This window comes from Canis lupus, chromosome 30, assembly GCF_003254725.2.
Source record: "Canis lupus dingo isolate Sandy chromosome 30, ASM325472v2, whole genome shotgun sequence".
Lineage (NCBI taxonomy): Eukaryota > Metazoa > Chordata > Mammalia > Carnivora > Canidae > Canis > Canis lupus.
In genome coordinates, this window is record NC_064272.1 from 28,691,424 (window position 1) to 28,705,487 (window position 14,064).

At 45.9% G+C, this 14,064-nt stretch overlaps 1 protein-coding gene across 7 annotated transcripts in view; it reads right to left on the minus strand.

The window, feature by feature from the left end:
• The window catches only part of DAPK2 (death associated protein kinase 2), a 124,732-nt gene that overhangs the window by 32,127 nt on the left and 78,541 nt on the right, over positions 1-14,064 (minus strand). For 6 of the 7 annotated variants that reach the window (XM_049104435.1, XM_025472556.3, XM_025472554.3 and 3 more), the window contains exon 4: positions 11,534-11,672. The exons of the other annotated variant lie outside the window; for it this stretch is intronic. In XM_049104435.1, the coding sequence (XP_048960392.1) occupies positions 11,534-11,672 (139 nt within the window). The remainder of the gene's footprint in view (positions 1-11,533; positions 11,673-14,064) is intronic. 7 annotated transcript variants of the gene reach the window in all.

Genomic DNA, 14,064 nt, shown 5'->3' on the forward strand with positions numbered 1-14,064 from the left:
GCATGAGCCTATCCATCTGTCCTCCTCTAGCTTTATTTACTTCGACAAATTCTATCCACATACTTGACCTCACCTCCAAAGCACGGCTAAAAGGAGGGATCACATTCCCATAGATGCCACCACTGCCCAGCAGAGGGCTTGTGGAGTTGCTACCAGGAGGTGAAACTGTCCTCACCTGTCTAAACAAATCTATCCATTTCAGCCCATGAGGCAGGCCCCTGCGGGAGAGGCCAACATGCCCCACCGTGTCCCAGGGGATTTGGTCAGAGATACCTGCTTTGGTGCTAAACCAGAAGCTGGTCCTCTGGGCAGGACCCATGTCAGTGGGTGATCCCCATCAGTTCAGTACAGCATGTCCAAGAGCGTCTGCAGGATGAAGGCAGCCTTGCGGTGAGGGTGGGGGTGGGGGGCTATATAGTAAGGTACAAAAGGCTTGAGCTTAGAGGCAGGCAGGTCAAATCCCAGTGCTGTCACTCACAGCAAAACCTGGCCAAAGTCATTGGACCTCTTGCAGCCTTGGTTTCCCATCTGTAAAATGGGACAACACCTACCATGGCATAGGGTTGTTCTGAAGATCCAGAGAGATGGAGATGGTCCATGGAAGGATCAATGCCCAGCAAGGTTTCAAATAGTGGTGGCTATGTCTGTCCGTTCCTCTCTGAGAGTAGCAATGACTATAGTCATCCCTGGGAACCTTACTGAATCCCTGCTGAATCACCTGTGCACAACTACAGAGCATGCCCTTTCCCTGACCTGCCTGCCTCCTTTCCCACTCATCCTCACCCCCATGTCACTCCTACAGTGCTCACAGAGTTGAGGCTGCAGGGGACCTCAGAGATCATTTAGTCCCTTCATTTTGAAGAGCAGCTCCAAGAGGTCAAGAAACTGCCAAGGTCACTGAGCAAGGAGTGGAGCCCACGTCTGCTAACCCTCTGCCCAGTGTCCTCTCCAGGGGCCCGTGTAGCCTATCACTGGGCAAGGCTGCTTCACTCAGCAGAGCAGGGGCCCAGCCAGTCTGTGCTATGGTGACAAGGAAGCTCTTACGAACCTTCACTGCAAATATCGACCACAGCCCCAGATTATTCAGGAAGTGCTGGCAACCTGAGAAAGCAACACTGCCTGCTGCCAGGCCCCTATGGGCAGCTTTCCACAGTGCTGCAGCAAACACTCCCCCCAGCACACCATAGATGAGACCATAGGCAGTCACTTCCCCACCACCAGTGTGGTCATGCCCAAGGTCCTTGTCTATGTGGCATTCAGGGCCCTGCTACCTCTGGACACACACCCCTCTGCTACATCCCAACCGACCTCCTTATCACCCTTACCCCAACCTGCAGTTAACTCCGCTGGAATGGCCTTCCTCATAAGCTTCTTCTCCACCATCCCCCACAGCTCCAACACATTCATGCCGGAACATGTTCTGTAACCCCTTCCCCTCCAACATATGCAGCTAGGTGTTTCCCCCAGGGCCCGCATGGTACCTCGACATGCTTCTGCCAGAGCATTAACTGCACTCTCATTCCATATGTGTCCTCTCCCCATTCTCCTGAAGCTCTGGGAGGAGGACAGGGGCCCTGCTGCTCATTTCCACCCCTAGCACCCACGGGTGGATGGCATTGCAATTCCCAGGTGCTCAGGAATTGTTTCCTGGACAAATGAACCACCAGTGCAGTCACATACGCATCTCTTGCATATTCTGCTCTCAGGGAATCAAGACAGATAATGGCTAAGCGCCTTAGAGCCTGGGTTCCAATCCCCGGTTTTGCCATTTACCAGTCCAACACTGAGCAAGTCACTTGGCCTGTCAGCTGCAGGTTTCTCACCTAGAAATTAGTAATGATGATCAAACCTGTCTCACGAGGGTTATCAAGAAGATCAAACGGGGCTTATAAAGTGACCTGTAGCTGTCAGCATCACCTCTGAGATTATTTCCTTGATCATGTGTCTCCTTCCCAGAATGAGAGTCTTTATCATCTGCCTACTGAACTCCTACCCATCCTTCCAGGCCCAGCCAAAACTCTTTCTCCCCCAGGAAGTATCATCTAAACACCCAGTCCAGCTCTCCTTCCTTCTCCCAGCTCCACACTTGTGAGCAGCCTCACCCTGGAGCCTCAACCACCGCCGAGAGCCCTGAGTGTTAGTCCTGCCTCCCTAAACAGATTGCACACTTGCAAAGAGCAGGCTACTTCTCATGCTCTTTCTGTGTTTCTAAAATCACTCACCCTGGGGATTCAGTATAGCACAATCTATAGCATTGAGTTTACAAAGCATCCATATTCATGTAATTCTCATTCTCTGAGGCAGGCACCATCATCACCCCCATTTTACAGATGAAGAAACTGAGGCTCAGAGAAGTTAAGCACTTGCCCAGGGTGTCTCAGTAATAAGTAGGGCAGATAAGGTTCAAGCTCTGGCTGACTCCAAATCCTGTGTGCTCTCCTCTCTCCCCTGTCTCCTCTAGTTGATGCAAGGGTGCCTGCTGGGGTTGCCCTTGCCTGCTGGCAAAGTGGGGGTGTCCATCTCGACTCTGATGCCTCTGCAGCTTCCTGCCCCAGCTCCATGTTTTTCCCAGAAAACCCACAGCTGTGGCTTAGGGGAGGGCCCTAACTCGGTGCATTTGGATTTGTTAAACTACAGCTACTGGCCACTCACTCATGGCCTCCTCCACCGGGGAAGGCTGCTCCATGGTTCTGACCTCCCATTGTCCTGTATGGTAAAGCAGAAGGGAAAACCTACTCTACCTACCTACTCTGTCTCTAGGCTCCTGTGGCATGGAGAGAAATAAAAATTCACTTTTAAGGACATCCAGGACCACTGGCTTTCAGCCTTGGGCCAATCAGCAACGTTGGCTCTATGGTCTGTGTTAAACTAGCACTTGTGGTGGGCTTTCCCCACTTATCACCTCATTAGATCCTCAGAGCCACTAAGCTGTGGATGGGTTGGTGCCCCCACCTAACCAGTGAGGAACCTGGGCCTGAGTCAAGACATTCTGAGTCCCCAAGCTATGCTTTAGGGGTTCGTTTCTGAGCTAGTTGCCCACTGGAATCCCCTGGGGACTGTTAAAAATGCCAAACTGGGGGCACCTAGGTGGCTCAGTCAGTTAAGAGTCTGCCTTTGGCTCAGGTCATGGTCTAAGGGTCCTGGGATTGAGCCCCGCATTGGGCTTCACGTTCAGCAGGGAGTCTGCTTCTCCCTCTGCTCCTCTCCTCGCTTGTATGTTCTCTCTCTCTCTCTCTCTCTCTCAAATAAATAAATAAATAAATAATCTTAAAAAAAAAAAACCAAACTGACGAAATCAACTCACCAGGAGTGAGGCTCCAGTATTGCTTTTGTAAAGCAAGCTCTCCAAGGAAGTCAGAAGCACACTGGGCCATATTTGGGAAACCAGTGCTGAAGAGGATCCTCTCAGGCATCTGACAGACACAGGTTTGAATCCACTCTGCCCTGCACTAGCTGTGTGGCTCTTGGCAAGTGACTCACCTCTCTGAGCCTTGGCCCCTCATCCACAAAATGGCAATATTAGTACGGTAAGGGGTTCTGAGGAGACACAATGAAGCCCTAGGAGCCCTCAAGTAACCTCCTCTTTCTATAAAATGGGTATGACCGCAGAACTTCCCTCACAGGGTGGTTGCATGTATTAAATGGGTAAACATACATACAGCATTGAGACAAGAGCCTGCTCGCTTAAGAGGTGCTCAATAACCGTTGGCTGCCATTGTTATTACGACACTGTTGACAGCAGCCTGCATATAACACTATCCTGGTTACAAAACGCTCTTGTTTTGTGTGCAAAGTCTCTGAGAGCCAGGGAGGTACTGGAGCTTGGTGCCTACTGGTTCATGACAGACCAGGAATTTTGTGAGCTGGTTTTTAAGGGAGCTACATAATTATATTAATATTAATATTAATATTAATATTAAATTATATAAACTGATATTGAAATAAGTTATATTAAAAACAATCCTTAAAACTCATTGCTGGGACGCCTGGGTGGCTCAGCAGTTTAGCGCCTGCCTTCAGCACAGGGCCTGATCCTGGAGTTCTGGGATCGAGTCCCACATTGGGCTCCCTGCATGGAGCCTACTTCTCCCTCTGCCTGTGTGTCTCTCCCTCTCTCTCTTTCTGTGTCTCTCATGAATAAATAAATAAAATCTTAAAAAAAAAACAAATAAATAAAAAAAAACTCATTGCTTCCTCATTTATTAAATCATATTTTATACTCTTGAGGTGATTTCTGCCCCTTATCTCTGTATTGGAGAAATATTAAATAATGGTGTGCTACTGCACTCCTCTTCTTTTTTTTATTTTTATTTTTTATTTATTTATGATAGTCACAGAGAGAGAGAGGCAGAGACACAGGCAGAGGGAGAAGCAGGCTCCATGCAGGGAGCCTCCCGGGTCTCCAGGATCACGCCCTGGGCCAAAGGCAGGCGCCAAACCACTGCGCCACCCAGGGATCCCTGCACTCCTCTTCTAAACTCTGGTCAGTGGCATGTTGGTACCTTGAAATTGGCCATGGTGGCTGTATTGACACCATGGAAACTGGCAGATGCTACAGATCGGGACCTGATTTATTATCTTCTTGATTCTAGACTTGAAAAGTGCTGGAGAAGATCACTTAATAATGCAGATTAAATGTAAAAGGGTGCTGTATATGTAGCCATTGTTGTGTGATTAGCACAGAAATGAAGGACATATTTTTTCAGTATACAGAAACTATTATCCAACTCAGCAAAGAAGTCATTCTGTCATTGACAAATGAGCAAAGTTCTAACACACGTCTTCATTGTATCATTTTCACCTTACTTGTTAATGTAGACAAAAATATCAACCAATATTTTTGTCAGAACTACAGTCAGGTGTCAACCACATCCATAGGTTGGCTATTGATACAAGGGTTTGGCAAAAACCAAAGAAAATGTTGTATGAGAAACAATTGGCTCTCTGGAATTTACAATAAAAAGGATAACAGTTTTTTTGTTTTTTTATTGTTTATAAGTTGTGTTACAAATCTTTATATCATAAAATTCATGGTAAATTTGTGTGTGTGTGTGTGTGTGTGTGTGTGTGTGTGTACATACACTTGTTTCCTGGCCATCTGGCTGTTACCAGAATACTACTGCACAGAACCTCAGGCAAGCAGGTTATTACTTTTTATAATAGCATAAAAGACTATCCTCACTTAAAAAATGCTAAGGGGAGGGATCCGTGGGTGGCTCAGCAGTTTAGTGCCTGCCTTCGGCCCAGGGGGTGATCCTGGAGTCCCAGGATCGAGTCCCATATCGGACTCCTTGCATGAAGCCTGCTTCTCCTTCTGCCTGTGTTTCTGCTTCTCTCCCTCTTTCTGTGTCTCTCATGAATAAATAAATAAAAATCTTTTTAAAAAATGCTAAGGGGAGCCATTGGGTCATCTCTTTCCCAAGTTCTTATCATTTCCTCCAACTATTCTACTCTCTCCTATCTATCATCTCTGCCTACCAGAATTTTCTTTCAAAGTCAGAAATGGAATCATGTGTATTCATTTATTAAAGGTCTTCCACCAATTATTGTTAATTTCCTTAAGTGTGATAATGGTGGTAGGTCGGTAGGAGACTGACCTTAATCTTGGGAGATGCCTACAGAAGTGCTGAGAGTGAAGTGTCAGGAGGCTACAATTTTCTTTCAATGCATAGGTATATATGTATATAAAAATACTTTTATAGAAATATAAATATATTTTTTTCTTTTTTAAAGAGAGAAAGAGGTAAAGCAATGAGCTTACATGTTGAATCTAGGCAGAAGGTCTAATGGCGTCCATTGTATTCCTCCAATTTCTTTAAATGTTCTGAAATGTTTTCATAATAAATAATTTTGAGGGGAAAAGTCTTCCATGGTTGTGACTACCTATGCAGACTCTTTGGTCTGCCCTGGACCTTCACAATCTCACCCCATCCTATCCTGGCAGTTAAATCTCTCCCCTGTCTTACCTTTGCTTCATGCTGCCAGGTTTTAGTCTGGAAACAGTCTTATTCTTATAAATTCTACTTTCAAATACATGCACATTTTATAGCAACCGATTAAATATACATTAAAAAAATAAGGAATAACTTATGAGAAAGAAAAAACAATGTAACCAGATGAGAAATTAACTGTGTGAAGGAGACGTGCATGGCACAGCACAGATCTTTGGATTAACTATGTGTCAGAGGCACGGCCCAAGGAAGTAAGAAATCTACACTGTCAGAACCTGGGGAAAGAAAAGCTGGTAGCACACAACTTGACTTTGTGTTTCCTCATTGGCTAAGTTGAAGGCCCAGCTCTGTCATTTAATACCTGTGTGATCTTGGACAAGTTATTTAACCTCTCTGAATCTCAGTTGCCTTGTGTGCAAGAAAAAGGACAATATCTTATACCTCAATGGGTGACCATAAGGATCAAATGAGACAACAACTGTATAAGCATGCTGTATTACAAAAAGTGCCATAAACATTTAAAGTATAAGGGCATTATTCCTATGAAAGCTTGACAAACAGACCCCATCATGTCATGAACATAAAAATAATTGAAAGGATGATCAGGGCATAGAGGAATTTGGATTTTCGAGGTACTTTGTTCAGAAATTCACTTTGTAATACTATTTATATAAACCAAAAAACCTCATGAGAGTTCTGGGTTCCTAGCTTGCATATAATTTCAATCTTCATGGCTTGTTCTCTTTGCTGAAAATACCAGTCAGACCTGAGGATGACCTTCCATTTTTGATTTCTCAAATTGCAGCTCAGAAATAATACTCAGAAGGGAAATTCTCAAATGCAAAATAAACACAAAACCGCCCTCTACAAGGCCTTTATTTGTGTGTTGGGATGGCATACCAGGGTGTGGTCCCTGGGTGGTACTGAAGCCCACATTGGGTGCTACCTAGTACGGAGAGGCAGTCAGCCCCAGTGTTCCTTCCATCCATGTAATACGCAGCAACATCATCTACCCACATCAATGGCCTTTCTGTGATGTATTTACAACACACTGGCATGGTATTCCCTCTGCTGAGGGAGAAGGCTTACTCCCTGGAAGTGAGCATTTGTTGGTGAGGGTCATGCTTCGCTTTCATTTCATTTTCAGTTTCATTTCAGGTGGCCTCCCTACTGCGTCTTACCATGGCCATCTCCTAGTAGACAGTGGGCCCTTGGAAGCCAGTACCATATCACACTGATATTTGACACTCTACTTCTGGGCATACAAGAGTCCCTCAATAAATGTTCACATCACAGGATGCAAACCTGCCTGTAACCTCTTTTGCATTTACCAGGTGACATGAAAGGGCTTTGCCATCCATGCACGCATTTGGTCTTACCAAAGCATTCATTCACTCATTTACTCATTCATTCAATTGAGCCTCTGCTTTCGGCTCAGGTCTTGATCCCGGGGTCCTGGGATCAAATCTCACATCAGACTCCTCTCACATCAGGGACCCTGCTTCTCCCTCTGCCTATGTCTCTGCCTCTCTCTGTGTGTCTCTCATGAATAAATACATAACATCTTAGAAAAAAAAGTGATTGATGGTGATAGATATTCTCAGCAGAAGACTGTACAAAGAGCAACATAAGCAGAAAGGCAGGTTCATTCTTAGTTATGCTTTGGGAGGTAGCAGGGATAGGAAAGGCTTCCCAGAGGAAATGGTGTTTCTGCTGGGCCTAGAAGGAGGGGCGAGAAGGAACCCCTGGACAGAGAAAGGGAAGAACAGCAGTTTCCTGGATGGGAATAGCATGAACAGAAGAGGAAAGAGGCCAGAACATGTATCTGTCATCTGATTGCCTGGAGCTAGCATTTTGGAGTGGGGAAAGGTGGATGAGGTCAGAATCAGGGCTAAGGTAGTGTATGAAAAGCCTGAACACCATGCTGACAATGGGTTCGTTTATCCTACAGATGACAAGGACCCATCCTAGATATCTGGGCTGCAGCATACCACGATCTGTTTTACCAAGATTGCTTATTATACATTAATTTGTCCATTTATCTGCCCTATGCCACAAGCTAGGAGCATGTCAAAGGCAGGGATGGGGGGGCACATGGGTGGCTCAGTTGGTGAAGTGTCTGCCTTTGGCTCGGGTCATGATCCTGGGGTCCTGGGGTGGAGCCCTGCATTGGGCTCCCTGCTCAGCTGGGGGCCTGCTTCTCCCTCTCCTCTGCCTGCTGTGTGCTCTCGCTCTTGCTCTCTCTGTCAAATAAATGAATAAAATCTTAAAAAAAAAAAAAAAAAAAAACAGGGACAGGGCCTCACCTCTCTAGCAGAGTGACTGAACATAGGAAGAGCTTAACAGGTAGTGTCCCAAGAGAAGTCATTCATATTCAGAGGCAGGTGAGCGCTGCCCCTCCTCCATCACCTGCTCCTTCAAGCTGGAAGATGAGCATGGAGAACAGGTAGGGGCATGGAGACAACAGGGTGGCTGTGTCCCTGGGACAGCAAGGCTAGCCTGACTCACTTGGTGATGGGTAACAGAATACAAGAATTGAGGAAAGCAGAGGCACCTCATAGAGAATGAAAATCGGGAAGAAAAATATATTCATGTAAAATGATTTTTATATGGTGGGAAACATGGAACCAAGAACTCCTCCCACCCCAAACTACCAGCTGGACTTTCTATATCATCCCCTCCAGCTGGTGGAAAGTTCCAGCCAGGGGCATGCATATCCACATTCTGGCTCCAGGAAGTATCTACCCAATCATGAGGTAATGCAGCTACTCATCACTTCCTGAAGTTGCTCAGCAGGGCCTGGGCCAAGAGACCACAGATGGGTGGGCAGGCAGAGGTCAGAAGGCTCAGAGTCTGCACAACTCTAAGGATAGGAGGACAAGATGGGGGTTAGCAGCATCCTCCCCCTACACACATCTGGGGAAAACCCAGACTATCTCCAGGTCGTGGAAAGCAACCAGACTGAGCCCAGGAGCCGGACATGCCCCAGCAGCAAGCAATCTCAGCTCTCTGCTGGGCAACTGAGAACTGCACTAGCAGGACTGTTATCCTAGTCTAATGGGCCCAAAATACTGTAACAAGAGTTGTGTTTGCTTTTCCTCTATTCTGGGAGGGGAAATAACAATAGCAGGTACTATCACAGAGCACTATCTGGTATTTGGCATGTAATGCTGCTTCTCTTTAACCAAGTAGCTATTATTATTTGCATTAAAGTTGAAAGGCTGAGGTTCATTTGTATCCTGGGATATAGCAGGATGAAGATCAAACCTCGACGTGGCCACCTCCAAGCCAGCATTCCCCACAACCACAGTGGCCATACAAGCAAACTAAACAGCATGAACCTGCTGCCATCATAGCATCTATGGGATTACAACTCCTCCTACCTCTACCAGACTTCGTAGAGAAAAGACAAAGGAGACTATTTTGAAGCCAGTCTCCTGGAGCCAGTAAAGACACAGAAAATGACAAGTTAACTTTCAATTGTACTGTCAGGAAGGAGACACAAGTGCAATCCAGGTAGACCACTTTCTGCTTGGTGCACTACCACTCCGAGGTCCAAAGGTCAGCTCAGGCCACCTCCTCCTCAATGACTCCCAAGTTTTACCCCTGATTCCTGTGTGAAATGCTACAAGGTGTCTTCTGTTGGAGGAATTCAAAATACTGTGACAATCAGCATAAGGAGGAAGGACCTCTCTGAGGGGAATCACAGCAAGTCACCCCATGGGGCAGAGTAAGAGCTGGGGCGGGGTCCATGGCAAGAACTGAGCCTACATTGGGATGCCTGGGTGGCTCAGTGGTTGTGCGTCTGCCTTTGGCTCAGGGCGTGATCCTGGAGTCCCAGGATCAAATCTCACATCAGGCTCCCCACAGGGAGCCTGCTTCTCCCTCTGTTTCTCCCTCTGCCTATGTCTCTGCCTCTCTCTCTGTCTCTCATCAATAAATAAATAAAATATTTTTTTAAAAAAAGAACTGAGCCCACTGCCTGATGCCTTTGCTGTAAGACCACGGGCATGCCATGCCCTCTCTGGGCTGGTGCCCCCAAGTCATAACTTGGCTGTCATCTTGGACTCTGCCCTCTTCCTCATCCTTCACCACTAATTAGGCACCTAATCAAAACCTCAGATCAACCCTGTAGTAGATCCTCAATCTGTCCCCTCTTTAGTTTGGCACTTTCCATGTCTCATCCTCATTACTGCACTGGCCTCCCAGCTGGGCCCCAGCCTCCAAGTGTCCCCGCTCTATCCATCCTTCCAGCCAGAAGGATCCTTCTGAAACACACATCTGCTTGCCTCACCTCCCTGATCACTTGACATGCCCCCCACACACACACACACACCCAGCCCTTATCCCTTAGGGTAAAGTTCAACCTCTTTGGTTTAGCTCTCACGCCCTTGTATCTGCCTTCTGCTCTCCTCCTGGCTTGCTCTCCAGCCATTCAGAACATTGCCACTTTGCCTGTACTTCCCTGAATACATTGTGCAATTTTGGGACCATGTACACTGCTAGCCTCTGTCCCTTAGAAGATCCTTCCCCTTTGATAACTTCTACCAGTCGTTTGAAACTCAACTCAAAGATCATCTCTTCCAGGAAGCCCTCTCAGATACTGCAGTCTGACTTAGATGCCCCCTCCTCTGAGCTCCCCAGCTCCCCTATACTTCCTTCTACTGCAGCACTTAGAGTTGTTGATCATTCTTTTCTGTCCCCTATGTTAGGTTTCCTAGAAAAGAGGAACTGAGCCCAGACAGAGCCTCAGTTGATTTTTGTATCTGTAGTGATACCTGGCACAATGCTTGAAACACAACAGGAATTTCTAGATAGAAAAATGTGTGGGTCTTCACCCCAATAAATAGGTCCCTCCGATCACCAGTTAGAGGATCTTTATACTTCGGGTATCTGGAAAGGCTCATCAGTCTACTAAACTGAGCTCAGTTACCATGGGAACTTATCCTTCCACTTTGACCACACTCTTGCTTTATGAGGTCCTACGTGGTCACAGTGAACTTTCTTGACACTGAATACCAGTTACCACAAATGATCAGTGGCCCTTAGAAGCAGTTTTGTGGCCACAGTAGGGGATGGGAACAGAGAGGACAGCCAGCGGTTCCTGCGATCCAAGACTGATGACCTCTGGGCCAGGGGTGCCAGAGGCTGTGTGGGGCCTGGAGAGCCAGCCAACCTCAGCAGTCCTCACCCCAACACTTCCACTTCTGCCCCCTGACAAGTTAGTTCTTGGTTACTGAAGAGTCCAGTCTTGTGAAATGTGTTTGGTTTCAAGTTTCCTGTCACTGGTCTACTATTTAAAAATTACACCCCACCTGCTGCCTGAAAGAGATAAGGTATCTGTGGTCTGAGTGAGAAGCTTCTTGCAGTCAGCTCCTGTGTGAAGAAAGCCTGATGTGTGAAATGAAACTGAGGAGAGGGATGCTTTCTGTGGCCTCATTTCTTTCCCAGGAGCTCAGAGTTTTCCATGGCAAGACAAGGGAAGACGGCCAAATGGGCACCGAGCCCTTCCTGGCAGCGATGTCAGAAGGGATTGGTCCAGTCTTCCTAAAATGATTCTTCTCCCTCATTCCTTCACTGACCTTGAGATCAAAGTGAGCAATTTTCTTGGCATGAAGGTAGTTCACCCCGTCCAGGATCTGCTTGATGAAGCTGGTGGCCTCCTCCTCACTCAGAGACTCCTTCTGGGCCAGGAAGTCGAAGAGCTCTCCTCCTGACACCCTGCAAGACACCAGTGTGGGGTGGGGGCCAGGCACCGTCAGCTCCGTGTGTTAGGAGGCCAGGAGGCCAGGTCATGGGTGGCAGCTCCTGAACCTGATCCCCCACCATCTGGGCATATGGCAGGATATCCTTCCCCATCTCTGGGGGCCCCTGTCCAGTCAGCACCAGGAACCGACTTTGCCACTGATCTCGGACAACTCACTCCCCAACTCCCCCCCTCACCCCACCCCCGTTCCCAGGCAGATCTTAGTTTCCCTACCTGCAAAATGAACAGATTGAGTAAAATGGCTCCTAAAGCCCTTTCATTTTACAAAAGATGGCCTTCCAAGCTCAAGAGAATCTAGGCATGGATTCTAGACCCATCTAAAAAACCTGAAAATGCTACTTTTGTCCTCACACTTCACACTTAAACCTTATGGTAGATATGGCAGGAATAGAGGCCCACAGAGCAAAAAACCACCTCCCCTGTAAATACTAGTTTACATTTGTAACTGAATTAGGGATCTGGGATTGCCAGATAAAATAGGGGATTTTTATTTGCTGAATCTGGCAACCTTACTGGGCTTGTTTGTCCTCTGATGGACACTAGGGTATCCCGCCAGGATGTGCTTCTTTGGGGCTGAGATAGAGCCAAGGGTCATCCCAGGGAAAGACATTGGGAAGGGATGTGGGCCAGGAGGTTCCAAGAACTTAGGATCACCTGGAGAACTTGTTTAAAATGCAGATCCCAGGTCCTACCACAGACCCTAACCAATTAGATTCTCTAACCCCCAAACCTTGGAACCTATAATTTTACAACAATAACATAATACTAGTAATTCATACCATTGAATATTTACTCTGTGCATTATGTGTGCCTTAGGCACATTATCTCATTTAACCATTGCAATACCTTATAAGCTAAGTACTAGCATTTTCCTATCTCACAGTTGAAAAAACAGAGGCTCACGGACACCTAGGTGGCTCAGTGGTTGAGTGTTTGCCTTTGGCTCACGTGATCCTGGGGTTTGGGGACTGACTCTCACATTGGGTTCCCTGCAGGAGACCTGCTCTTCCCTCTGCTTATGTCTCTGCCTATCTCTCATGAATAAATAAATGAATAAGAAAGAAAGAAAAAAAGAGAAAGAAAGAGAAAGAAAGAAGAAAGAAAGAAAGAAAGAAAGAAAGAAAGAGAAGAGAAGAGAAGGAAGAGAAGAGAAGAGAAGAGAAGAGAAGAGAAAAAGAAAAAAAAAGACAACCCAGAGGCTCAGTGAGGTTAACTGACTTGCCCAAGGTCATGGAGCTAGTAAGTGGCAGTCAGGATTCAAATCCAGGCAGAATGACTTTCAACCACTATATCAGACTGAGTGTCCTCAGATGATTCTTTATATGGCCAGAATGGCTTCTGTCCCAGTTTGGGGAATCACTCATTCCCTGCCACCTAGTTCATTCTAAACAAAGAGCACTGAAATTTCCTTTTCTCCTTTCTTTAAAAATATCCAAAAGCACCCATGGACCCACTAATCAATCCCAGCACCATGAAAAACACAACAACTGGACATGATGGGATACAACAGGAAAATATACAGCAACACCTATGAGGTATTTCATACCTACATCTGCTGAAGCCTCTTCAGTGCTATCCAACAGAATTTTCTGTAGTGATGGAAATGTCCACTAGGAACATTCTCCAATATAGTAGTCAATAGTCACACATGGCTACTAAGCATCTGAAATATGGCTAATGCAACCCAGGAACTGAATTTAAATTTTTATTTCATTTGAAGTCATTTTAGTTCAAAAACTGAAGTGGTGTAAAAAGTTTTCCTGTAAACACAACTTTATTGTTTTGATAGGATTGTATTTCATGCTAACCATTACATTGAGAATGAAGTCAATGTGCTGTAAGTGTAAAATACACACTGGGCAGGACACCTGGGTGGCTCAGTGGTTGAGTGTCTGCCTTTGGCTCAGGTCATGATCTTGGGGTCCTGGGATCAAGTCCCACATCAGGCTCCCCACAGGGAGCCTGTTTCTCCCTCTGCTTCTCCCTCTGCCTATGTCTCTGCCTCTCTGTGTGTCTCTCATGAATAAATAAACAAAATCTTTAAAAAATGCACACTGGGCTTTGAAGATGGAATATGGAAAAAAGAATGTAAAATGTCTCATTAATGATTTTTTATCGATTACATGTTAAAATGATAATATTTTGTATATATTGGATTAAATAAAAAATATTACAAAATTGATTTACCTCTTTCTTTTTACTTCTTATTCACTGTGGCTACTAGAAAATGTAAAATCACATATGTGGTTCATATTATATTTCTATTGAACAGAGCCAATATGGAGAGTATCTCATTTAGATCTATTAGTTTAGAGGAAATAAGAGACATAGAGGAACAAGTTAACT